The following is a 21,672-nucleotide window of genomic DNA, read 5'->3' as shown; positions in this document are numbered from 1 at the left end:
CGCCCCTGATTTAATTATGGGGCTACCCATAGAGTCCCAGTACACATGGGCTAATTAGCTGGGGGGCATGGGTTAATCTGTGTCTCCACGTTAGGGAGTGGATACAGATAATTGTTCACCAATAGTCTGTATTCAATGTTAAGAATAGGGTTACACAGGTATATAAACTGTGTCAACCCTACAGTTTTTAGTTGTGCTTCTGATTCCACCTGGAATGTCACCGGATTGCTGGAGAATTGCTAGCTGATACTTCTCCATCCCCCAACCCTAAGTAAGTGTTACCTTCTTGTCTGTTAATTGTACTATATTGCTGTGTTCACCTTTTTAAGGAATAAATGTATTTTATTATATCTAAGCCTCGTTCAGTTCAACCCAGATATTGGGTGTTCATTATATCTTGTCATAAGCTACTGTGACAAAGCTATTCTCACCCACACTAATTGCAGACAGAATCATTATAATTAAAACTGTGTGATATATGTAATAAGTAAAAATTGAAAGTACTAGGAGAATCATAGAGACCACCCTACTTGAACCAAAGGATCTGTGTGGGTATATGTATTTTGTCAAGGTAAAAAATATCACAACTGGAATATAATTTTTGTAGTCGCACTTTATACAACAACGAGAACAATCTCCCCTACCAATGGCAAATAATCTATTTTATTGTGAAAAAGTACAAAGTACTTACATTCACTACAAAATCCAAAGCATTATAGGTGGATTGTAGCTAAAATTAGAAAATGTTAGTGCTTCCCAAACAAATTACCCTTTATTAATTTTTCATCTTCTTTAAATTCTTAACTATAAATAAACAATTCTATCAATTCAATGATTTTGATAAAGCAACCTGCCCTAAGTCTTGGAGTCAGACTCATTTATAAAGCACCTATTTAGAAAAAAAAAAAAAGAAAAGAAGCGCCCGATCCTTGTGTAAAATCAGATAAGAATTTTAATACATCACGGACAAGACAAATGCACACTTACAATTTGTCTGATAAAATCAGGCATGTTATGGGACCAGCCCATGCACCAACTGAAATCCGCAAGGACGGAAGAAACGCGTAGGGATATGTGGCAGTGAACCTACGGTGGTCGAGCAGTTCCCAGCTACCAACGTGAAGATGCAGAGACGCAGAGACGTGTGTGAAGTCCCTTCCGGGTCCCAGTGCTCCACGAGAGAGGTGAATGGCGGCCGCACGCTACAACTAAGCAGCCGCAAAGGAAAGTACTGATTCCCTTACTCTCTGGGACAACTCTCTGGAACAAAGGCTGATACAGACATAAGATCCAGCACTCCAAAGGACTTCAGTTTACACAGAGGCGATCGTGGAGTCTTCAGTTGGTGCATGGGCTGGTCCCATAACATGCCTGATTTTATCAGACAAATTGTAAGTGTGCATTTGTCTTGTCCGTGATGTATTAAAATTCTTATCTGATTTTACACAAGGATCGGGCGCTTCTTTTCTTTTTTTTTTTTTTTCTAAATAGGTGCTGTGGGAGTTCGGTGAACCCAAGAAGAAGCAGCCTGTACTTCTGTGATTCATTTATCCTGGACAATCTGAGGACTTAAGTATTTTTTGTGAACATTTACAATTGCTTTACCATTTTTTCAATCTTTTGGTTTTTGAATATTAATATATTTGGTCCACTATTTGTTATGATTTGAAATCAATTCACAATTTAGGTTAGGTTGGACCTTGCATATTTTTAGTTATTTCTATCAATTGCACAGTTATTCTTTTGTCCTCTATTTTTGATATAATTTGAATCAATTTTTGTTCATATTTTTCTATTTTTCTTTTTGATTTTTATGCACACTTTTTCTTTTTAACATATTTTTATAAAATATTCATTTTTTTGGGCATACATAAAGCCCCTGCCACTTTTTATATTTTTATATTGATATTGATCTGTTTGAACTTAAATTATCGACCTGGTGCAAACACCTACCACATATATCAGCGTTGCAGCAGTTTTGGTGTGTTTGGTAAGGGGCGCTGTCTATAATTCTGTCATTTATAAAGCAATTTATACTTCATTGGCACCAAGTGTCCTGATGACTGTATATGGAAAAGACAATATGACCAGTGGTTCGACCGTGTGCCCTGGTAACATTCACCTGCTGTTACATTCCACCTCCTGCTTTTCAATAAGAAGCAGAGCATGGCACGTTCTCATTTACAACACAAATCAGAAGGTAGAAAGCTACATCTGTGGGTTACACTGATGTTACCTGACCCTCTAACAACAGTGATCACTTTTTGTGCATATGGTAAAAATGTAGGGGGTAATTTGCCAAGATCCGTTACTAGTTAAAGCACTCGATCCAGTGTTAACTCCCATTGATCTGAATGGGAGTTGACACTGGATCAAGTGCATTAATTGGTAATGGACCCTGATGAATCACCCCCATTGGATTTATGTGCCATCCTGTAAATAGTGGTGGAAAGTCGTTTTTATGTTGCAAATTGCACTGTAATATATGCGTGACAGCCAGTCTCTATGAATAATTAGTGACCACTGTATTCGATTGCAACAGTATTAGTGCGTTGTGCTGTAAAAATGAGCAGATTAGAGTGGACTTTAAAATTGCATATCGTTGCAGTTCTGGTAATGATATGTATGAAGAAATGTGGAATTACTGTAGAGCTATGTTTTGTATTGTTTTCTGCCTTGGATCTCTCCATTACCGTAAGGTTAACATAGGGACAGGCTTTCCCCCGAAATCGTAACGCCAAAGCAATTGGCCAAATTCATCAACTTTTGGTTGAACACTCTCCGCACATCCCGCCAACAAAACCATGAACATTCATTTCATGCATTTTGCAATGGAGCTGGGAACGGTTGCACTACTTGAGAAAACTCACTTGGTGGCAGAAGCAAGAGAAATATCTGTGTATTTTAAACTTCAGCATTTTTATTCCATTCTATCTCCCATTTACTGGACTATTATGTTTGGTAACTTTGATAGAACTTGGATTTATCTTTCCCTGCAGCACAAAGACTGAAGCAGACCCTAGAGCCTTGTGATACAGAGTATCCAGCTTTTGTTTCTGAGCGCACAATTAAGGAGACAACTGGGACCATTGCTTGTGACGACTGCTTTAAGTAAGCCTTTTAAGCTTTTTGGGGAGGGGGGGGTTAGAGCTGTTTTTGGGCAGTCTTAAACGCCCATTCTTGTTTTTATATTGAAGGATATGTAATTATAGCTGTTATCTCATATCATTTGGTATTTTAATCACTGACGACAAGATGCCATTGCTCTTATTATAAGGGTCAGTCAAAGGTTTGGTAAGTCTAAACTGTGGAGTCAGCGCCACACGAGAAAGCTCCACTTTCTTTCGTTCAGCTCTGTGTTTGAAACGGGTTTACAGAGCCTTAAAGAAGCTGTTATGCTGTACAGATGTGGTTAGGCCAGTGGCCTCTTACTTGCAAGCATCCTTTCATTATCAGGCATCTGATGCAGACACACAATTGGGTAGAATTCAAAAGCATCTTATTTTGTTATGTCGGTTTGAAATATGGATCAACCGTGTTTCATGTCAATCTGCCAGGTTATTGGCCTTCTCACTAATAACTGAACTGGGATCAAGTAAAAACTTTGCAGTTTACTTCTTTGTGTTTTTTTTCCCCCTAATATTTATCTGTTTGCTCATTTTGAGGAATCATAAGACTTTGAGAAGAAATATTTAAAAAGAAGGGGGAAAAAAAACCATAATATAATTTCCGAAAAAGTCAACCTTGTTTTTCTCCACCAAAGGAGGCAGAGAATGGATTCATCCCAAATTCACACGCTCGCTGCTTAGCTCTTCCTTTAATTCTCCTTTAATGCTGCAACTCATTCTGATACTTCCATTTCAATGTAGTAATTGTCGTGTTGTTTAGTGCAGGGCTGCTCAACTCAAGTCCTCAAGCGCAGGCAACAGGTCAGGTTTTCAGGATAGCCCAGCTTCAGCACAGATGACGCAATCCGTCCCTGCTTCAGCACAGGTGGCTCAATCAGTCCCTGCTTCAGCACAGGGGGCTCAATCAGAGGTTCAGTCTTTGGCTGAGCCTCTGATTAAGCCCCCTGTGCTGAAGCTGGCATATCCTGAAAACCTGACCTGTTGTGGGGGTTTGAAGACTGGAGTTGAGCCCCCCTGGTTTAGTATAATGCTTTCCTATAGTCCAACAAAATATTAGGAAACAAATCCATTAGGAAAAAAAATGACATCAAAATGATATTATTGTTCACCCAGAAATGGGATAAAAGCGTGACTCTATCTTTATATCTTTTAAGTCATTTATGTACTTCACAATCTAAAAGAGGATCTCATATACATCGTCTTAACATGATCAGGCTTGAAATATGGCTCCATTTATCAACATATCTTTATTGATTATGATTTTACATTTTAATGTAATTGGATTGGTTGTTAGAAATATGGGGGAGTAGGTGCAAGGTTTTTGTCCAGTTTTGACCAAATAATTTGTTACTGAATTGTAAATCCCAAAGAGACGGGATTCCAGGCCATCAATCTGAAATTAGAAATATTTGTCATTCAAGCGAGACTCAAATACATTTTTTGTCTTAGCTTTGCATAATTCATTTATACATTATAGTATAGTGATACATGGAATAAAGTTCCAAATCACCAGTAGTTTAGGTTATCTTAACAACGAAGGTGTCTGCAATCTTTCAGTTCCTGAACAAGTTACGAGCAAGAGCCTTCTTTTTAGATAATGTTAATTATTATGTTAAAAAGTAACAGCAAAACATGTAAATTGTACAGCAAAGTGGGCAAAATATCAAAGGATGTATAAATAAGCGCCAGGCACTGCCAGCTGATCATAGCCAGCCGTGATTTCTAGTTTGATAAGTTTTGCTAAACAAGGTAGATTTATGCATTTATCTTTCTGAAAAGCTCTTTTTTCGGTTTGCTTTTCTGTGTCTGTATTTTGTCAGTGTATTTCATCCCCCTTTACTGTAATTATGTGCACATATATATGTGTGTGTATATATATATATATATATATATATATATATATATATATATATATATATATATATACAGCTCAACCCCGTTATAACGCGATCCGTTACAACGCGATTCCGCATATAACGCGATGCAAGCGTGGCTCCCAATTTTCATATTTATGAATACTTTACAACACGATTATTGGTATCTTAAATACTTTATTGTACAATGCATACAATTGTACATTATTTCTAACGCGATCCGCTTATACCGCAATGTGATTAATTGGACCCCAAGCACAGCGTTAGAAGGGGGTTGAGCTGTATGTGTGTTTGTATATATATATATATATATATATATATATATATATTATTGTACATCATCCCCTTCCTGAATTTCTGTATGAATACGTTGCAACCCTCTGAATCAAAGATATGTAACATATATTACTTGAAGCCTTTTTGTTTTGTTTTTCAAACCTTGCCTGTTAATGTTTCCCCTTATTGGACCAGAATTAAGACCCTTTGTTTATGTTGCTTAAGTATATGAGCATTTCAGAGTACAGAAGCAATCGTAACGAAATATCAGGGATATCTCTAAACATATCTGCGAGATCCCAAGTCTCCCTTTAATATCATTTACAAGGTATGTAAACCTGCAAAAATAGCCACATTTATTTATACCGTTGAATAATTAACATTTTAATGGTGAGTAGTTATCTGAAAACCCCATCTTCAAATCCCGGGGCCCCCTGTTTTCGTGTTTAAGCTCCTACTACTCAGTATTACTTCTCATCTGCATGGTGAAGCCACCAGACGACGGGCTTTTGTTGTCCTCGTCCCTGACCATGCCGTTTTCGTCATTCAGCCCTGCTGCATGTCTACTGTGGGTCACACTGTCAGTCAAGATTGGTTTCTTTTCCCCAAGATTTCACTCCATGCCCAGGGTCCCAGCTCATGAGAGAGCTTCTAGTTCTCTACACTCCCATTCGCTCACTTCCATCTGCAGGTGAAGGACTCCTAACAGTTCACAGAATCCCGGTGACTGCCTTTGGGGCCCGAGCTTCTAGCCACGCTGCTCCCACTCTCTGGAACAATCTGCCTCGTACAGTTCGAGAAGCCCCCTCTCTGGGAATCTATAAACACAGGCTCAAGACCTATCTATGCATTTAATTAATGAACCACAAGCTGTCCGGCATTTAATAGCTACAGTACCGTCCCATCCTGTATTGTATCTTTCCTTGTTTTGGTCTCTCTTATAACCTTAAATGTTTTCTTCTTTTTTTCTTTTTGTAACTGTGAGGCACTTTGAGTTTCATTGGGAAGAAAAGAGCGCTATATAAATAATGTTGTTATTATTATTAGTAATAGTATTTGTAGCAACGTATCAGCAGCTCTGTTATTCAATTACTACCTATCTTCAGTGCACCATGGCCAACTATTTGAAGCGCAACTTTCCTTGCATTCTTTCTTAGGCTGAGTCCAGGGTCAGTGCTTACGTGCTGACCCTTGTCAGTGAGCCCCTGCAGCCACAATCAGAGCGGCTTTAGCAGGGGCTCACGCACGCGTCCGCAGGCGTGCGGAGGCGTAGGTCTTAGCAAATTTTTAGTTTGAGCGCTCACGGGAGCGCAGGGACGGTCACGTGAGCGGTTCGCCCAATGAGGATCCGCCCCCTCCGACACGCCCCTGGACGGCGCGCGAGCTAAGGCCAGGGAAAGCACCCGCTTTCCCTCAGCCTCAGCGTGCCTCCGCACGGCTGTAGTCACCATGGACTCAGCCTAAGACTCTCCAGGTGTCCTGATCTCAGCTATGGATCTAGAAAGTGCTTACCCACCATGTCCCCGGGCCTGTAACGGAAATTACCCACCATGTCCCCGGGCCTGTAACGGAAATTACCCGCCATGTCCCCGGGCCTGTAACGGAAATTACCCACCATGTCCCCGGGCCTGTAACGGAAATTACCCACCATGTCCCCGGGCCTGTAACGGAAATTACCCACCATGTCCCCGGGCCTGTAACGGAAATTACCCGCCATGTCCCCGGGCCTGTAACGGAAATTACCCACCATGTCCCCGGGCCTGTAACGGAAATTACCCGCCATGTCCCCGGGCCTGTAATGGAAATTACCCGCCATGTCCCCGGGCCTGTAACGGAAATTACCTGCCATGTCCCCGGGCCTGTAACGGAAATTACCCGCCATGTCCCCGGGCCTGTAACGGAAATTACCCGCCATATCCCCGGGCCTGTAACGGAAATTACCCACCATGTTCCCGGGCCTGTAACGGAAATTACCCACCATGTCCCCGGGCCTGTAACGGAAATTACCCACCATGTCCCCGGGCCTGTAACGGAAATTACCCACCATGTCCCCGGGCCTGTAACGGAAATTACCCGCCATATCCCCGGGCCTGTAACGGAAATTACCCACCATGTCCCCGGGCCTGTAACGGAAATTACCCACCATGTCCCCGAGCCTGTAACGGAAATTACCCACCATGTCCGCGAGCCTGTAACGGAAATTACCCGCCATGTCCCCGGGCCTGTAACGGAAATTACCCACCATGTCCCCGGGCCTGTAACGGAAATTACCCGCCATGTCCCCGGGCCTGTAACGGAAATTACCCACCATGTCCCCGGGCCTGTAATGGAAATTACCCACCATGTCCCCGGGCCTGTAACGGAAATTACCCACCATGTCCCCGGGCCTGTAACGGAAATTACCCACCATGTCCCCGGGCCTGTAACGGAAATTACCCGCCATGTCCGCGGGCCTGTAACGGAAATTACCCGCCATGTCCTGCGGGCCTGTAACGGAAATTACCCACCATGTCCCCGAGCCTGTAACGGAAATTACCCACCATGCCCCCGGGCCTGTAACGGAAATTACCCACCATGTCCCCGGGCCTGTAACGGAAATTACCCGCCATATCCCCTGGCCTGTAACGGAAATTACCCGCCATGTCTCCGGGCCTGTAACGGAAATTACCCGCCATGTCCCCGGGCCTGTAACGGAAATTACCCACCATATCCCCGGGCCTGTAACGGAAATTACCACCATGTCCCCGGGCCTGTAACGGAAATTACCACCATGTCTCCGGGCCTGTAACGGAAATTACCCGCCATGTCCCCGGGCCTGTAACGGAAATTACCCACCATATCCCCGGGCCTGTAACGGAAATTACCCGCCATGTCCCCGGGCCTGTAACGGAAATTACCCGCCATGTCCCCGGGCCTGTAACGGAAATTACCCACCATATCCCCGGGCCTGTAACGGAAATTACCCACCATGTCCCCGGGCCTGTAACGGAAATTACCCACCATGTCCCCGAGCCTGTAACGGAAATTACCCACCATGTCCCCGGGCCTGTAACGGAAATTACCCGCCATGTCCCCAAGCCTGTAACGGAAATTACCCGCCATGTCCCAGAGCCTGTAACGGAAATTACCCACCATGTCCCCGGGCCTGTAACGGAAATTACCCACCATGTCCCCGGGCCTGTAACGGAAATTACCCACCATGTTCCCGGGCCTGTAATGGAAATTACCCGCCATGTCCCCGAGCCTGTAACGGAAATTACCCACCATATCCCCGGGCCTGTAACGGAAATTACCCACCATATCCCCGGGCCTGTAACGGAAATTACCCGCCATGTCCCCGGGCCTGTAACGGAAATTACCCGCCATGTCCCCGGGCCTGTAACGGAAATTACCCACCATGTCCCCGGGCCTGTAACGGAAATTACCCACCATATCCCCGGGACTGTAACGGAAATTACCCACCATATCCCCGGGCCTGTAACGGAAATTACCCACCATGTCCACGGGCCTGTAACGGAAATTACCCACCATGTCCACGGGCCTGTAACGGAAATTACCCGCCATATCCCGGGCCTGTAACGGAAATTACCCGCCATGTCCCCGGGCCTGTAACGGAAATTACCCGCCATATCCCTGGGCCTGTAACGGAAATTACCCACCATGTCCCCGGGCCTGTAACGGAAATTACCCGCCTTCAAAAATTTACAAGTGTGACAGTAATTATGACAATGTTCATAAATACTAAAGCTTGTGAATATTGAACCTCCCATATCCATGTGTTTCTGTTTCCCAGCGTATTTGTGGGTTTTAATTATATCATTATTCTATTATCAACTCTTCTTTGGTGTCGGGTTTCTACTTCATTCATTCAGACTAGTTCTTGCGTACGTAACATACTGTTTTGTAAAGAAATACATTTACTGCACTCGGTTTCTTTGTTTATTTTATTCTAAATAGGGCAGGTACTTGTATGTAAAAAATGGTGCGTCATTGCTTACATTTTAATATTAAAATTGTTTGCACAACTTTTAAGAACCAATATTCATGCTTGTTGTACGCACTGTACGACTGATGGGAATATGACATTTTAAATAAATAACTTTGATTGAATATGTTCTCAGCGTACGTAAATATTTTAATTCAATATGACAAGATCAGATTTAAGACCTTAGGTTTTTGAGGGTAGTCTTAGGTCATGGAATCACTTTCCAAAGTAACCACGTATTGCAGCATTTGGTCTACAATAAATTGGAGACAGAGTCAAGTGCAAATGATAGCATTTAACAGGAACTGCTTATTTTATTTTTTATTTGTAAAGAAAACATTTGTGTTCTTCCAGAGTGGAACAAAAAACTGGTATCAAGACATCCATTATTTTGCAAGTACTTTAATAGTGAGTCATTAACTATAACCCAGGTAAACCTCTAATTGGGACACGTTGATTGCTGTTCAATACCCTGTGTGGTCATTAACGTTTTCACTGCCAAATGTAATTGCCACCTGCGTGGCCAAGCACATTTTGCTATAAATTTGTTTAACCATGATTCTATGTACCTATGAAAACTATATATCATTTTGTTCGGCACAAGTTACGTTTTTCAGCTGTGTTTTTCTTGAATGGATTGCATTACGTGTGACCAAGATATGGTTTCATAATTAAGAAATGCGTTCATTAAAATGAGCACTAGATTTTATTATCCATGGTTCCCTGACTACACTAATGCATAGATTTACTACTTTTCTTGGCCAACAATGGCAGTTTTCAGGGTTGGATGTAAAAGTTGCAATCCATTATTGACAGTGCAAAACAACCCGCTAGCGCAGGGGTACTCAACGCCAGTCCTCAAGTCGAAGACTATGGGGGTCATGCACTAAGCAGTGATAAGTGGGTTTTCTGGGTGCTATGCACAAAGCAGTGATAAGTGCTTTTAAGTGAGATACATGCCTTTATAGCGTGATACTGCCTGTTGTGAGATTCATAAAGCGGTGATAACAGTGCAGTATCATGCTATAATGGCATTTTTTCCCACTTAAAAGACTTATCACTGCTTTGTGAATCTCACAGCAGCAATATCACGCTATAATGGCTTTTTATCTCACTTAAAAGCACGTATCACTGCTTAGTGCATGACCCCCTGAGCCTCTAATTGAGTCACCTGTGCTGAAGCAGGGACTGATTGAGCCACCGGTGTGAAGCAGGGCTATCCTGAAAACCTGACCTGTTGGGGGGGGGGGGGGGGTTGGTGGAGGACTTGAGGACTGGAGTTGAGTACCCTTAGAATAAAAATAATCCCAGAAAAGTATATATTTTCTGAAAGCACATGCTCCAAAGAACTCAAACATGGTGAGAGGGAGCAGCTCAGTGAGTAAAGACTTTGGGTGCTATGCACAAAGCAGTGATAAGTGCTTTTAAGTGAGATACATGCCTATATAGCGTGATACTGTCTGTTGTGAGATTCACAAAGCAGTGATAACACTGCAGTATCGTGCTATAATGGCATTTTTCCCCACTTAAAAGCACTTATCACTGCTTTGTGAATCTCATAGCAGACAGTATCACGCTATAAAGGCATTTATCTCACTTAAAAGACTTATCACTGCTTTGTGAATCTCACAGCAGGCAATATCACGCTATAATGGCTTTTTATCTCACTTAAAAGCACTTATCACTGCTTAGTGCATAACCCCCACTGACTCTGATAACAATGACACTAAGGGGATTATGCACTAAGCATTGATAAGTGCTTTTAAGTGGGAAAAAAATGCCATTATAGCACGATACTGCAGTGTTATCACTGCTTTGTGAATCTCACAACAGGCAGTATCACGCTATAAAGGCATTTATCTCACTTATAAGCACTTATCACTGCTTAGTGCGTGACCCCCTAAGGGCCTCATTCAGAAAGCGTTCATAACCCACTTATCAAGCACTTATCATCCAAAATGCCTACTGCTATTCAGTAAGCAGTAATACGTGGGTGATAAAAGACTGAATTGCTCCAAAAAAATTGGTCAAAAAAAATCACTGAGGCAGCGGTGATAAGCCACTTTTCAGCATGTTCATAAACTCGTGCAATTCTAGTAGCAGTGATTTGGCTATGAACGCCTATCACCGCTCTAGAATGGTGATTTTATCACAAAATTCTCACGCCAGAAAAAGTTGGCTTAAAGGTGTTGGAAACCTGCAGAGAAGCGGCGAGATGGGACTTAGAAAAAAAATGCATTTTTCCTGCATAGGATTGATGCCGGGAATGTCTGGGGCTGATATCCATTAATATTAGCACCAGAGACCCCTGGCATGAATCCTGTGCAATAAAAATGCATTTACAGTAAACTTCATTACCATAGCGGATAGCCTCAGGGCCCCCTACTTCCCGAGATACAGGCCCCGTTATGGGGGGCCAGTATCTCCTATGCATTTAAATGTCCGCGTCACGTGACAATGGGAATAAAATGCATAGGAGATACCGGCACCCCATAACGGGGCCTGTATCTCGGGAAGTAGGGGGTCCCTGAGGCTGAAACCAATGCGGTTCAGCTCAGGAGACCCCCTGCTCATCTAAACTATTAACAAAATTAAAATTTATACACATGCATTTCGGGCGATATTTGCACAGGGAGAGACGGCTCTCTCAGAGCAGCTCTCTCTGCAGCAGATACAACTCGCCGGGTTAGGCCTTTTCAGAGGGTCGTTCATCAGATCACCGGCTTATCACCCGTTTTGTGAATTTTGCTATGACAGGTAATGAGGGCTTTCTGAATACCGTGATAGCAACGCTCATAAAAAGGGTGATTTAAATGATCCGGTGATTTTTTTTATGAACCTTCTCTGAATGAGGCCCTAAGTGTGTAATCAGGGGAACCTGGTTCATTTCCCGGCGTCGGCTCCTTGTGCATCAGGCACCAAAAACATAGATTATAAACTCCGGGACGATGTCTGTAAAAATTCCTATGTGCTGCGTACCGTATGTGTATTACTGTACTGTAATTATGAAGCGCTTTGAGTCACATTGGGAGGAAAGTGCTATATGAAATAAAGTTATTATTATTATTATTATTATTATTAACATACCTTTGCTCACAAAAATAATATCGGTCTGGTAATCTTTGTAGAAGTGTCAATGTTTGTTGCATTGAACATTTTCCAGCAAGCTCAATGTAAATATGGAAATACATTCTGTTTTTTGGGTCTTCTGAGTAAATTAATACCAGATAAGGTATGTAATGGTTTACAAATCAATACATACTGTTTTGACCAATACATGACACAAAGTAGTACGTGTAAGAGGCTCTTCACACCTGATTTTTTTAGGGCTCAAAAGTACCCTCATGAAAAGTATACATTTTCTAAAAGTGCATGCCCAAAAGAATTCAAACACGTTAACATGTCTTTTCCCACAAAAAAAAAAAAAACTATTCTGACCGTGATTTTTTGTTGAAAAATGAATCTTGATATTTTTCTTATAAATTTAAACAAACTTTAGACTTTGCATAAAATTCCTCATATAAGCTCAGTGTAATTATGAAAAGGAATACTAAATGTTCTCACCCTGACTCTCCTGAGAAGACTAATCCAGATATGTATAGGTTTACATACTAATTCAGGGCCTCCATTTGCCAAAACTGTAAGACTACATAAGGCTCTCATTCGCAAGAGGTAACTGCCCTCTAGCACAAACCCCAGGAAAATATATACATTTCTAAATGGACACACCACAAGGAATTCAGATATTGTCCTTGCTGACTGGAGTTTCCCACCCCTACCTCTAGGCAACGCTCATACGCTTATTGACATAGAAATACTCTTTTACCTGCCTCAACCAGCTAAAAGTATGGCACTGTAGTAATGAAAGCAGAATACACTGCCACTACTACACTGAAATACCAATTGTTATTTTTCAGAGGAAAATCTTCAGTCTATTCGCTGCAGAACAGACTGACATTCCTGAAAGGCCATGAAAAAGCAGCTTTCTATAGAGCATGAATGCAGTTTATTAGTATAGTAGTCACATTAGTTTGTGCCTATACATATACTGTATAGAACAATTGTACTATTTGTGGACCCTTTAACACCAGCGCTATGCTGTCTTCTAACTTAAATGTGGAAGAGGATATGACTTAGAAGCAGGAGAATTCACTCAACTGTAATTGCACTAAAGCAACTAGAATCCAGACTTTTTCATAATAGTACACTTTCTGTGCTTTTATATGATTTGTTTGGCCAGAGTTCTATTTTTTTGTAGGTTTCACAGTATTTTCACGAGCCAGCTGATTTCTAATTGGCTGAAATAAAACATGTACTATAAGGAATGTAAAGACGCGGCTCTCTGAAACTTTACATTCATCATTGAATATGGTCCAGTAATCCGCTGGGCTTATAAACTGACACGTTTGGTATAATCAAGCATACAGTACAGTTTTATTAAGATGACAGAATCTAAAATGAGCGTAATTAACATAAAAATTTCACTGTGTTTAAAGAGTTTGGCTGCTCTTACTCATATTTTGTCATATAATATACCTTTCATTATTAAATTAGTCTGCTATTCGAATAATCGTTGGAAACAAGTGGAATTTAGCAAAGTTATTGTCTCAAGAAAAATGTCAAATTATGCTTAATCCATTCCGGGAAATATTTGATACGGGGAATGAAGCTACTAAAAGCAACCCTCCATTGTAAAATTACTATATACACTGTATGCACAAAGGTAACACAAACACAACACACCAGCCTAGTGTAGTGAAAACATGGTCTAGAACGGGAGTGGCCAACTCCAGTCCAGAAGAGCCATCAACGGGCCAGGTATTAGGGATATCCCTGCTTCAGCACAGGTGCCTCAATCAGTGGCTCAGTCATTGACCGAGTCACCCGTGCTGAATCAGGGATATCCTTAAAACCTGACCTGTTGGTGGCCCTTGAGGACTGGAGTTGGCCTCCCCTGGTGCAGATGTTTTTTTGGATGATTTCAGCTTTATAACCCCAAACACCCATGGATGTTGCCCCATATAAGCAAAAAAAGCACATTTCTAGGAGTATCAGTGTGCCTCTGTGTACCAGTGTATGAAAGTGAGTCTGTGCAGTAGGGTTAAAGGGCATTAGGTGTTGGCATTGGCAGGGTCAGGAACTACACATGGCCATGGCAGAGGTCACTATGAAAACGTGAGCTAACATAATATTTGCCCTTTCTGATTTCCCTGTTAGTGTTACTTTCCGTTGGCACTCCAGCACAAATATGTCTTGTCCCGTTATTAGCATCGGACGCTTACGTTTCCAGTTATTGGCTTAAAGATGCTACCACAGACGTGCACGGCTTAGGTGAAAAGGAGGCGTTGAAAAGCTCAGTATTAGTCATCACTGCTACGCTACTTATGTTTTTCTGCTACATATAACTCAAAACCAGAGATGTGTGAACTTGCCAGAGATTGCTTTGCCTACAGTTCAGTCAAAAAAAAACATTCAAAAAAAGTTTGAAATTCAGAGAATATTTGATTGAAATATTTACCCTTAAAAGATCAGCCGAAGTTGACAAAGTCAAAGAGAAATTAGAAATTTTCAATCGTACCGTCAATATTACCAGACAAATAAATACCCTGAAATATGTGTAAGGCTTCGGCTCGGTCTGCGTCCAAGTTTGCGCGCTTGTACCGATTCCAGTGCTTGAGACTTTACACTTCTGCCCACACTGAGGATGCAGTGGCCATCTTGGCTACTAGCAGCTTGCCTATAAATAGGCTGGACTTCCTCCAGGAAGTTGCCATAGCATGATTTCCTGTTGCTTCCTGTTACTTCAGCCCACACTGAGGATGCAGTGGCCATCTTGGCTAATGGCATCTTGCCAATAAATATGGAAGTTACCACAGCATGGTTTCCTGTTGCTTCCTGTGAGTCTCCAGCATTGATCCTGTTTGCCTGCATCAAGCCTTAGGCCTGTGACTCTGACGCCAATTCTCTGCCACCTGCCTTGACCCCAGCCTGTGACCCCTATACATCGCTATTTCCCATTCAGGACTCTGTGATCCTATATCCTATCTCAGCCCTGAGACGGGCGACCGTTACAGTATGAGAGCAAGAGAGTCTTGTTTTACTGGAACGTAAGTAACTTACTGTTCGTAGCTCCCCAAACACACCTTTATACAACATGTGGAGAGATACCTGTGCACAAAAATAAACACCTGACATACCTGCGAAATATGCTAATTTCTCTGCTCTCCAGCAAAACCCATATTTCAGGGTAATTTTAGCTAGCGAAATTCAAAGCTCAATTGAAATGTAATTTTTTTAATTTTTTTGCGAGCTCCTCCAAAACTTTGGTACCTGTATAAGTCAGAGTCCGGCAAAAGGTTTGCACAACTCTAATCAGAACCTTCATCATTGTTATGATTTCAAATAAAACTTAGAGTAACCCCTCTCCTTGGTGCTACTGTATGTGCGTGTGATGATGCTCATCTCCAATCAGGAAGCGATCCCGCAGGGCTGAGGTAGGGATGCCAATTAACTGACTAGAGCCCAGGGACAGAGTCCTGTTAGATTATCCATGGTCGGTAAGCAGGCAAAGGGTCAGGGCAGGCGGCAGTGGTGCAGAATCCAGGTGACAGGCAAAAGGTCAGGGCAGGCGGAAGGCAGCGAGGTCGGGATCACGGTCGGGGTCAGCAACAGGAATTGCAAATAAATAGGGAAGCCACAGGAATAGGCAAGCCACAGGGATAGGCAAACCCCAGCAACAGGCTGGCCTCTGGAACAGGGAAGCCACGGGGATATGCAAGCCACAGGGACTGACTGGCAAGCCACACGGGTGGCTCAGGAACATGGAAGGCTCAAAACAAAACACACACTCACCCGAAGGTGATGAAGCTGGGAGAGAGCTGCAGATGCGGGTAAGTCCTCGTGGAACCCCTGATTGCGATGGCCATTTTGAAAAAAAAAACAAAAAACTTTTTTTTATTTAAACGGGAGCCACACTGAGACCGCGTTATATGTGGATCCACGTTGTAGCGGATCGCGCTATAACGGGGTTGAGCTGTATATATGTATGTATATATATGTGTGTGTGTGTGTGCGTGCGTGCGTGCGTGCGTGCGTGCGTGTGTGTGTGTGTGTATATAAATGCAAATATACTAAAAAAAGTCTTATGCTATATTTTTACATCTCTGTCAATAAAGAACATGATGATATTATCATTGAGGAATGGACACACACTTCTGCATTATTCCATTAGCACAAAGACTTTCAGGCCTCTCACTTATAAAACCTCTGGAGGTCTGTGTTTTTCCTTCAAGGAGATCTGATGACTGATTGTCCAAGGTTTTTATCAAGGCTGTCTACCAAGTGTAGCCATCCTGTTGACACTCAAACATACAGTGCTTGGTTTACCTTTAACACCAATACATGTCAAGCTTCTGGGGAAGTTAAGGTTATGGAAACCAACAACCCACCAAACAACTTGAGCATCCACTCATACTTGCTTCATATTGCATCTCGTACTCAGATTGCAATCTTTATCTCACTCCCTACCACATTTGCAGCTGTATATCAGAAGTTGAGAAATCAGAGCTCAGAGCTCATTCTTTTAAAGTATCTTAAACTCACATATAGCAGAAGACAAGTAACTTCCATTATTCAAAATACAAATACCAAATATTCTTTAATATGTTAGTCTGTTGAGTTTCCCGGACAGAATTCTTGGATGGACAGATTACGAACCATCCCATTAAAAGCAGTGCATCTTGGCACGTAATTATTTTTTATACCATCTGTCTTGTCATTCATATGACAAACAGTGTAGCAAATCCTCCTATAATAAAATTGCTTCTTAAATATTAACAGGAACACATGGCAATGAATATATGGACTATAGTATTTGCAAATATCAAGTAACTTGATCTGCTGTGGACAACTTTTGCCCAGAGCCTTCCGTAGAATATTCACCGGTGTCACCAACTGAAATATATTGGCTCAAAATGCATTATTGGCCTGGCCAACAATAACAGCTACTGATGCCTTCTGTCAATGTTTAATGAACTTTAACCTCCACAGAACTGCACTAGAAAAACTCTATTGAAGGGAAGGACCTTTCCGATCGTTGTTGTTGTAGATAGAGGTCTTGGGGGAATGTGCAGCAGAAACTGTTCATTAGAGATATTCTGCAGATGTTATTAAAATCTTTGAATATTAGAAAGATATTCATGTTGACCTCACGTGCTCTTACAATGTATCTTTTTTGTGTGTACGGACACTAGCTTCCTATCTATATATTATCAATATAAAAGTACTTTTTTTGTTTAAGGAAAAAAATGTTTCTTGTTGGAAAAAAAAATAGTGCAAATGTATATATATACAATTGCCACGATTCGCACACCCACCCAGACCCTGAAATATTGGTTTTGCTGGAGAGAGACGGAGAAGCTATGTGGATACGCAAAGTATATTCAAATGAGTTAGGTTAACGCATATTTCCCAGGTGTCTCAGCTGTGCTCCTGTTTGTGCACAGGTATCTCTCTCCACGTGTTGTTTAAAGGTGTGTTTGGGGTGGTATACAGTATATAGCTATTGGGACCGGTGTAATTGCATACTTTCGCCTTCATTTTTAAAGGCTTCTTTAAGTTAGGTGAATCAACTACTTTTTTTTTATTTTTTAAATCAATCTCCTAATATTCGCACTTTGCAAACAAATGCCGTATTCACCGCGAGTTCTAATTTTGGCGAATAATTCGTCCTTCTCAACTAGTAAAAGTACACCTAGGTGGGCTGGCTTTGGAAGTGAAGCAGATTTTCATGTCCGACTCAGCTTACATTAGCAAAGACATGGAGCTGACAGAATATGCCGTATTTTCTTTTTGGGCAAAACTCCAGCACTCCCAATGTACTGTAGGTGAAAAACTTGACTGTATTAAAGAAGTCTTTCTTCTTGCATATGTGACAGTGACCACGGCTTTAAAAGAGAAAGTTACTATTCTTCCTGAAATCAAATTAGCTTATTAAAAATGTTAAGCAGATATTGTTTTTACAGATGGCTAAAATATGTCTTTATAATGAATGTGTTCCTGGTAAACTTAAACCTAACAGAATTCACGGACCATGAAAGCTGAGTAGTTGGTAGTCAGGTGTTCTGTGTATATATGGGAGAGACGGTAGAGCAGTTACAGTTAAACTAGAGGTGTTTTTTAGGCATACTGTCATTTGCAGTGGCTTTATCATTACCACCATTGAATCCTAAGGTAACTCTGTGATATTCGGAGGAGTGCCTGGGTACGTTGAGCTATCTGGGGGAATAGTGTGGCTCGTTAGATTTGTGTAGCGGTTGGTTTATGTCACAGTATACATGTTACCACTATTGTATCTTTCCACTATTAACGCTGATAGATCATATGTTACAGAGCTTCACTAACACAACACATCAGCAGTTTGGGATGGGGTTGGATTGATACATTAGTAGGACATGGGTGGCCAACTCCAGGCCTCAAGGGCCACCAACCTGCCAGGTATAGGAGATATCCCAGGGTCAGCACAGGTGGCTCAGATTGAGCAGAGATGTCCCCAATACCTGGCCTGTTAGTGGCATGGCTGGAGTTGACCGCCCCAGCACTAGGACTAGATATACTTTTTCCTTTTGTTGTTTATAAAAACGACCATATCTTTTATGTACTGTAAGAGAGAGATTTGCGGTTATCCTGACATTTTTCCTAGCCAGCTTCTATTGTGCATGTGTACCATTATCAGGCAGTATTGTATTTTATTTTTTATTAAAGGTTACTGTAGTTAAAGATGACATTGACTGGATATCCGTATATGTTAGCCAATGTACATGTTATTCAGTTGAGCTTTAAATATGGAAAATATGTGATGGAAGTATAACGTGATTTACATTTTGTATAATAGGATGCACTGATCAAGTTTTAAAGGAATGTATGATACTGTATGTGAAATGCTAGCTTTAGGGTACATTATGGTGTTAATATATATATATATATATATATATATATATATATATATATATATATATACATACATATATATATATATATCTATATATATATATATATATAGATATATATATATATATATCTATATATATATAGATATATATATATATCTATATATATATACAGTACTGTGTAATCAACAAGGATCTGATTTGTACTGAATTGTAACTTAAAAAGATGTATTACCTAATATAAAGGCCTCTTGATCCTTACCCACTTAGAGATTGCTACTTTAAAAACGACATAGATTGATATTCTAGTTAAGGTGCATTGCCCCTAATACAAAAAATCTCATACAAGTTTTTATAGAATTGTTATATGGGAAAAAATATTAAGAAATGTAAAATTGGCAAATAAATATGTCAAATATTCTTGTTTAGTTGCTTAGGATTACACCTCGATGTATAATAAATGCTATTTCAGTTTATACTTTTTTTTCACCACTCTCTTGTAGTAGGATATATCATGTGTCCATTCATCCATAAATCTTTGATATATGTGGGTATTTAGTTTTGCCTTTTTAGTTGCCAAAGCAGTACAAATATATGGCTCTTGGCTATACAACTAGTGTCATTTGTTTAGATTGTTTAGATTGGAGCACTTATTAATGTAATGCATCTCGAGGATCAAAGATATTCTGCTTAAAATATTGTACACTTATATAAATACAAGTTTTAAACATGGTAAATTCTGTCGGATGAAACTGTATATTTAAGAAACACATTCCTTTCCATATTTTACAGTAAGCCTGGTACATTTCTCATCTCATTCATCTTAATATCATATTTTGTATGTTCTCCCAAGAAGACCACCCGAGTTTAGCATTGTCTATGGTCTACATCGGGTCCCAGCCGATCTGAGTGTGACATTAAAGATAATTACTGAAAACTCAGTTGCCTGGGAACAACCTTGAGCTGTGTAGTATGTAAAAGATAAATCAAGTAATCTGTATATTGTGTAGTTAATGGAAGGGCTGATTTGCGGAATGGAACAATTGGTCGCGGCAATTTCTCTGAGACCAAATGGCCACCGGCGCTTCACCGCGACTCACCACGCCGCCGGCCGCTGGAATCCCCGCCGCCGGCCGCTTCTAAGGTAAGATTAATTACTGGTTAGGGTTTAATTTAAGGGGTTTAGCACCTACGGTAGGGGGTTAATTTAATGGATTTTAGTGTCACGGGAGACCAGGACTCTTTCACGGGATCAAGCACCAGACAGAACACAGACATCAAATATACATATATTTATTATGACTGGAGCCAGCAGACACAACACACTATCACCAACAGAGCTATACTCACTCCAAACAGGGAATGCAGGAGGAAGCCTAGGTGCCCGACACCACCGAAATGGCTTACCCAGTGCAGCTTCCACTCCTGTGGGGGATTGGGAACTCCAGACAGCGCTTGATGCAAGTCGCAGGCAAGCAAGTTTAAATCTCCCGCTCGGAATCACAAGCAGCCTCGGTTTTGGGAGTCTCTGGCACAACCTCAGAGAACACCATTTAGTCCACCTACACGCCAGTCCAGGAATGATCTGTGGAACTGAGATCGGCAGCCCCTTTTCTAGATTCCCATCTCCATAGAAAACCATGGAGAATGGGTGGAGACCCATCAGAGCTTGGATGCTGCGTGTGGGACCAGTCACAGGGCTCGCCTGCGTTGGCCAATCCGGGTCGAGGGTGTGACGGGGAGGCAGAGGTAAAGAAGAGGGCAGTAATTACAAACCAGCCAATGAGAACAGCGCCTACCTGCTCAGCGCCTACCTGTCAATGCTGACTTGATGAGTAGCCGCCTCTCTGTCTGCGGCAGAAAATGGCTCCCAGATAGGAGGCCGGCCCATCCCCACTCTCCTTTGTTCTCAACCCCCTTGTGAAACCTGCTAGACCCTGATCACTGGGCTTGCAGGAAGGATAAGTGTATTACCAGCCGAGCATGTCCAGGGAACAAAGAGGTACAAAGTTACCGTTCAACACAACACATTTTACATTAAACAAAGGGTTTTATATACATTGTTAGGTACATTTGGCCCGATGAGCCACAGAAGGATGGAGTTACAGGGAAATCCTGTACATCCAGGCGGATAGGGGAAATGACTGGGCTTAACCTTAATTATAAGAGCCTCATTGCCCCAACCATAACATTTAATGCTTTTAGGGGTTCTATTGGTTAGGGTAGGGAGCTAATTTAAGAGTTTTAGCGGTTAGGGTAGGAGGGTTAATTTAAGGGTTCTAGTGGTTAGGATAGGGGTTCATTTGAGGGGTTTATGAGTAAGGGCTTAGGATAGGGTGTTTACCTTAGCTGCGAAGTGGCTGGCGTCAGCAGCTGCCGGCAGCAGGGTGAGCTGCGGCGAAGCACCGGCCATCACCGAATGTCCTAGACCGCTGATTTGTACAGTTTGATGTGTGAATTTC

The 21,672-nt window shown here is 41.7% G+C and overlaps 1 protein-coding gene across 3 annotated transcripts in view; it reads left to right on the top strand.

The window, feature by feature from the left end:
- The window catches only part of CACNA2D3 (calcium voltage-gated channel auxiliary subunit alpha2delta 3), a 597,478-nt gene that overhangs the window by 564,257 nt on the left and 11,549 nt on the right, over positions 1–21,672 (top strand). For all 3 annotated transcript variants that reach the window (XM_075574868.1, XM_075574867.1, XM_075574869.1), the window contains one exon: positions 3,000–3,111. In XM_075574868.1, the coding sequence (XP_075430983.1) occupies positions 3,000–3,111 (112 nt within the window). Of the gene's footprint in view, positions 1–2,999; positions 3,112–21,672 lie in introns of those variants that run through there.

The sequence above is a fragment of the Ascaphus truei genome, chromosome 17 (genome assembly GCF_040206685.1).
Source record: "Ascaphus truei isolate aAscTru1 chromosome 17, aAscTru1.hap1, whole genome shotgun sequence".
NCBI lineage: Eukaryota > Metazoa > Chordata > Amphibia > Anura > Ascaphidae > Ascaphus > Ascaphus truei.
The sequence above is the reverse complement of the archived record's forward strand: the minus strand, read 5'-3'. Positions and strand labels throughout refer to the sequence as shown.